General features: G+C 34.8%; 1 protein-coding gene across 1 annotated transcript in view; it reads right to left on the minus strand.

The window, feature by feature from the left end:
- The window catches only part of BRD10 (bromodomain containing 10), a 90,867-nt gene that overhangs the window by 43,757 nt on the left and 40,625 nt on the right, over positions 1–6,485 (minus strand). Inside the window, 2 exon segments of the mRNA XM_017877455.1 lie at positions 3,694–4,684; positions 4,686–5,138. Of these exon segments, the coding sequence (XP_017732944.1) occupies positions 3,694–4,684; positions 4,686–5,138 (1,444 nt within the window).

Raw genomic sequence — 6,485 nt, forward strand, 5'->3', positions numbered from 1 at the left:
GTCTTTATCTGTACTTAACTGTTATTCACTTGAGGTCACTGACCACTTTTTAACTTAGTTTTTTCACCTATAAGAGTTTTTAACTTAGTTCTTTCACCTAGAAGAGAATAAGACCACTTGTCTTATCCATTTTAGTCAGTTTAGAGGTGACACCATAAAATGATTTGGGTGAAAATAATGACTATTGGCCGGGCACGGTGCCTCACGCCTGTAATCCCAGCACTTTGGGAGGCCGAGGTGGGCGGATCACCTGAGGTGAGGAGTTCGAGACCAGCCTGGCCAACATGGTGAAACCTCATCTCTACTAAAAATACAAAAATTAGCCGGACATGGTGGCACACGCCTATAGTCCCAGCTACTCGGGAGGGTGAGGCAGGAGAACTGCTTGAACCCGGGAGGCAGACGTTGCAGTGAGCAGAGATCACGCCAATGCACTCTAGCCTGGGCAACAAGAATAAGACCCCGTCTCAAAAAAAAAAAAAAAAATTCCAAACCAAACTGGTTGAAAGCATCTTAAAACACCATAAGCTTTTTGTAATTGTTAATGCATCTGTAATCTTTTTTGTGTTTTTTCAGATTTTATAAAAGTCCCCTAATTTTAGAATTCCTAATTCATTTTAGCCAACTCTACTTGCTCTACACAATCTATAATAACAGTACATTATTGAAAACAACCAAAATGTCCAATAAGGAGATTGGTTAAATTAACTGCAAAATACACACAACAGAATCCTACACAGCCATTTAAAATGATGATGCAGGGACCTATTTATTGCACAAAGATGTTCATGGTATACTGATAGGTAGGGGAAAAAAGCAGATTGTTAAAATGGTATGTATAGTATAATCCTATATAAACAAATATAGTCTTTGAAAAAGTGTTGAAATAATAAGTAGTTAATAAGTAGTTAATAATAAGTAGTTAGTTTAAGTTACATCTAGGTGAACCATATTACATGTGTTCATTTATTTATTTAGTATATTCCCACACAATGCATCAACCAATCTGCTAAAGTGCCAGGGATGCAAAACCAGAAATAATCCTTCTGTTCCTAAGAATGTTACAGTATAGAGAGGAGACAATCATCAAAATAACCCAGAAGTAAAGGCAACTATAATAAGTATCATGAAGGAGAAGTGTCTGGTGCTATAAGCATGAATAACAGGGAAAACTTTAACAAGTCAAAAGATAATGGAGGCTTCCTTAAGGAAGTGATAAAAGAATAAACATTTACTAGGTAATGAGGGAAGGGAAAGGGCTATTCTTTTTGCTTGTCTCTATATTCTTTAAAGAAAATGGATTGCTTTTATAATAAGAAAAAACAATGAAAGAAAACCAAATGATCTGAATTTTTTTGCTCTGGGTTTTTTTTACTCTTAAATAGTTATGTTTAATTTATGCACAGCTAATGTTGCTTGTCTTGCTTAAATGACAAAGTTTTCAGAAACGTTTATATTTTGAAAACAGGTCATCAAGGAAAAATTTCTAATCGCCAGGTCATATTTTCTTATTCTATGATTGAATAAAACATAAGATCAAGCATGAGATAACGGACATTATATTGTTTCCATTGTCTTCTATTTATTCCATAATGTTTCCAATAGTAAGGAACAGGCCTAAATGAGTAAAATGAATTCAAAATTTAAAAGGAGGAAGGAAATCCCAATTCTGAAAAGTAGATTAAAATGCTTAAATGTTACCCAAACTGCCTCAAACTGTGCTAAAATTATCAAGTCATTTTCAACCAAATTGTCTTTGTGCCTTCTACTAAAAATCACCTACCAATACAATAAGGCTTACTAAATTTGGAGATCCCACCAAAAATTAAAGCCTGTATTACGTAACATAAAACAGACCAGATTAATTGCATGTAGAACTTAGTCCACCCTAAGTGAAGGTTCATACATCAGTCATAAATGACACAGCTTATCCCAGAGTGTATTCTACAGAATACACAGGTTATTGGTAACTATTACTTGAAAAAAAGCTGTGTTAAAATAAATTTAAAAAAAATACGTTAAACAAAATCAAGCAGTTTTCTTTTCTTCAAGACTTTCCAGAGTCTTTAATAAACAGGTCCAGAATAACTTAACAAATTAGAAGTTCAAAAGGTTTTGAAAACTAAAAGTCTCAAATATAATTTATATGGTAACAAAACCTGACTTGAACTTAAGGTTTTCTAGTCTTTGTTTTATTTAGTCTAATTCATACATTTTTCTGTAGAGATTGTATGTTTGATTACAGGAGTAATTCCCACTGGGGATATTCCTTAACCTAAGCCCCAATGGGGATAACTTAAACATTATATACACCATAACACCGTTCTAATATTGAAAGAGTTCTGAATTTCAAAACAAATCTATTATCAGTTTTGCAAAATGAATTGTGAACCTCTACTAAAGCACAATGTGAATCTTCAAGAGGAGTATTTTCCAAACCTATGATGATAGAGCTCACTTTTAAAAACAGTGAGAAAGTAAAGACTGGATTAAGGTATGCCCCAAACTGATTATGAAAGGCCAGGATGTCTCACACTTAATAAAGAAGAACAGGGCAAAGCCTCAGATAGACAAGTGGACTGAAAATTACATAAAACAATGTTTAATTGTTATTATAATATTTTATGTAACATTGTTACATCAACAAGGAATTCAGTAACTGAGGAAAAAAGGGAATTGGCCGATGTTTACCCAGTATTAACTAGGTAAGCAGACAAAACTGGATCTACCAGATCCAAACATTTTTGTCACTTAAGACCTGACTTTCTAAAAATTGCTCTGAGAATAAAATAAGTATACAAACAAGTGTATTCTTTTCGTCTATTTCAGGCATGTAAGTCTTCTCTCCTCAACTAAGGCTTAGAGTACTTGCTGAATACAATGTATAAATTTGCCTTCCAAGTGTTTCCATTCATTTTTCTAGAACTGGATACAAAACTCCCTCCAATTTTCTCTCTGATCTACAGCAGAGTCTATTTTATAAACCACTTTACTGCCTTTGAGCACATGAATAGCAGTGTAATAAACAATAAAGGATTCTGGGTTACAATTACATTAATGTATTATATATTTGAGTTGGGAAGTAGTTCTAATTTTAAAATATTATTTAATATTTTAGAGACTAACATTTTTTTCTTTTTTTTTTTGAGACAGAGTCTCGCTCTGTTGACCAGGCTGGAGTGCAGTGGTATGTAATTTTCTTATATTCCACATATTTTCTTGATATAACAATATATACTGAAAACAGAGTTCTGAAAAATATATGATGTGGAAAAAAACAGACTCAGGAAGATAATCTGACTATCCTTGGTTTAAGTAGCTAGTTGCTATGAACTTTAGTCCTGGGAATGTTACTTCCTGAAATCAGTGCTTTTCCTACTACACCGTACTGCCCTACACCTGGCGGGGGGAGGGGGAACCACTGCATAAGTGATGGGAAAGAAATTGGTTCAGAGAAAGGTAAAAACATAATGCCCAAACATGTTCAACTGAAAATTAAATTCAAACATACTGCATCAGTACTTTTTTTGTTGTAAGTATATAAAACGACATCTACTCTGCCTTTTTAACTCATGGAATATAAAATAAAATTTGACCCTCAAGTATACACGCATGCATACATGTGCATTTCAGTCTCTCAATCAAAGCACCCATGATGAATAATTGAAAAAACAATTTGAATTATACTTAAACATAACTGCCATCCATTTGTGTTAGCTTACCAGATTTGTGCTTCTTGTGTTTTGCTTTTTTTTTGATGATCAATAACTTATTCTGGATCTCAGGTTTGTAAGACTTGAATGCAAGAGAATGAAGACCTTCACGCTTTCTCTGTAAGTTTTCATTCAAAACATCTTTCAATTTCTTTTTTTTCTTTTTCTTCTTTTTGGCCCTCATTTTAGTTAGTTTGAGTTTCTTGTGGCTCTGTAGTGACTGCTCTAATAGAATTTCCCTTACGACTTTGTGGCAGTTAATTTCTGGATGATCACTGTGACTTCCATTTACATGTATTTGGCAAGATTTCAGAGTATTTTCTTTTAATGGACTGGGTTCAATCTTTATTCTGGAAGCTTCACCATATTTTTCCTGATTTTCTATAAACCTTATTTCACCTGGACTGAGAGGCTCTCCAAAGCCAGTAACTTCCCCTGGACTCCCTGGTTTCTCTAAATTTTCTTTACAACAATCAGTTTTTTTAATTTCACAAGGCCTGCGAATTCTAATTTCATAGTTGGATTTTACTTCCATTTCAAGAGAGATGTCATGATTATCCAAGATCATTTTAGCAGGGCAGCAAGCTGGATCAAAATTATTTTCCTGCTCTTTCTTGAAGGCAGAGGGCATGCTGTCTCTACTACATCTATGTTCTCCATTACTTGTACTAACATAGTCACACTTCAATTTCTCCAATTTAATCCGAGGTACTCTTTGTATTTTAATGGGTGGAATTGGAAATTCTGGGGCCTGAAAGGGTCTCTGTTTATAAATCCGTACGTCTGCACCACAGAACTGTGGAAAATGTACATAAGCATTCTCCAAATAATCATAACCAAGAATAACTTCTCTGCATTCATGGATAGGCTGTCCAAGTACAGCATCTTGAACTTCTTTTTGTGTTTCATACACAAAGTCACAAAGACCCTTAAGTAGCCATACTTTTTGGTAAAAGGTAGTTCGTGAAAAGGTTTTCTTCTAATGGATTGACTTCTCCAAGAACTTTAAAAAACTGAGGACACAACCCCAGTTTTTCAGCACAGTTATCAGGATTTTCAGTCTGCCCTACAGCAGTGTACCACTGTTGTACTTTCTGCCTCAGTGCTGCTTCCCAGGTCCTGTAAGGCAAAGTAGGTCTTCGATGTAAGGTAGGTCTGCGATGGGGAGGACTTAATAGAGAAGTCATTATTTTAGATAGGAAAACATTACACTGAGGCATCAGAAGACAACGTTCCAATTCGTAAAAGACTATTTCTGGCAAATTTAGAATTTGTTGAGCTAAACAAAGGAAATGCCCAATAGCTGGAATTTCCCACATGGTCTCCATACAAGTTGGAGCTGCTTGAGCTAGAAGTTTTCTTTCCCATTCTTCTATTTCCTTTTGACTAGCTTCTTCTGCTTCTTTTCTTTCCTGCTCCCGAAGCCTAAAGAAATTTAACAAATTATACTATTATTATTTAGAGGGTACCATAAAATGTGAATTTTAAGTATATTTATCTTTAGTCAAAAAGGCAACTAACTGTCCTAGATTTATTTATTTATTTATTTATTTATTTATTTATTTATTTATTTGAGTCTCGCTCTGTCGCCCAGGTTGGAGTGCAGTGGTACAATCTCAGCTCACTGCAACCTCTGCCTCGCAGGTTCAAGCAATTCTCCTGCCTCAGCCTCCCAAGTAGCAGTCACCTGCCACCACGCCCAGCTAACATCTTGTATCTTTTAATAGAGATGGGGTTTCACCATGTTGGCCAGCCAGACTGGTCTCAAACTCAGGTGATCCACCTGCCTTGGCCTCCCAAAGTGTTGAGATTTACAGGCACGAGCCACCATGCCCAGCCTGTCCTAGTTTTAAATATCAGTACAAAGTGTCTCATAAAAGTACCATTTTGCTTTTTTCAGATGAAGAAATACACATATCACTTCACTCTGAATTTGATGGAGGATTCCTGACATAATTATCCTCAAGGTAAATTCTTCAATTTATAATATCAATTACATTTACTAAACGAAAGCACAGAATTTGATTACAATAATTTCTAGAAGTAATATGACTTCATTTAAGAGCTGTAACGAAATTTACATCCTTTGACCCCGTAATTCCATTCCTAGAAAATTATACTAAGAAAATAAGTCAAACAGAAGCAAAAAGTTATGTACTTACCAATGTTAATTGGAGTTTTATCATATAAGCAAAACAAAACTATGAAAAATATTGTTTTAAAATTGGGAAATAAACTTGAAATATTATGTAGCCTTAAAAATTAAAATTATTAATATGTATAAATATAGAAAATGTCAGAATACAACATAGTACTTAATAGTCATAAAGAAAATAGGTATATACTGAGCAGGGAGGTGACAGTATTGCAAAAGTAAATAATTTCTAGGTTAATGGGAATATGAGTGCTTTTATCCCCCTTAAGATTTTCTTTATTAGCACTACTATAAAACTTTTAATTCAAAAAAAATTAAATTATATGCAAAGATAGGCATTTAAGTCTTTGCGACCTTAGATTAGGCAATGGTTTCTTAGATCTGACATCCAAAAAATAAGCAACAAGAGAAAAATAGATAAACCGGGTATCACCAAAACTAGAAAATTTTGTGCTTTTAAAAGACATCATCGGCCAGGCACGGTGGCTTAAGCCTGTAATCCCAGCACTTTGGGAGGCCGAGATGGGCGGATCAGGAAGTCAGGAGATCGAGACCATCCTGGCTAACACGGTGAAACCCCCATCTGTACTAAAAAATTAGCCAGGCGTGGTGGCGGG

The sequence above is a fragment of the Rhinopithecus bieti genome, unplaced genomic scaffold, assembly GCF_001698545.2.
Source record: "Rhinopithecus bieti isolate Rb0 unplaced genomic scaffold, ASM169854v2 scaffold_10657, whole genome shotgun sequence".
Classification (NCBI taxonomy): domain Eukaryota; kingdom Metazoa; phylum Chordata; class Mammalia; order Primates; family Cercopithecidae; genus Rhinopithecus; species Rhinopithecus bieti.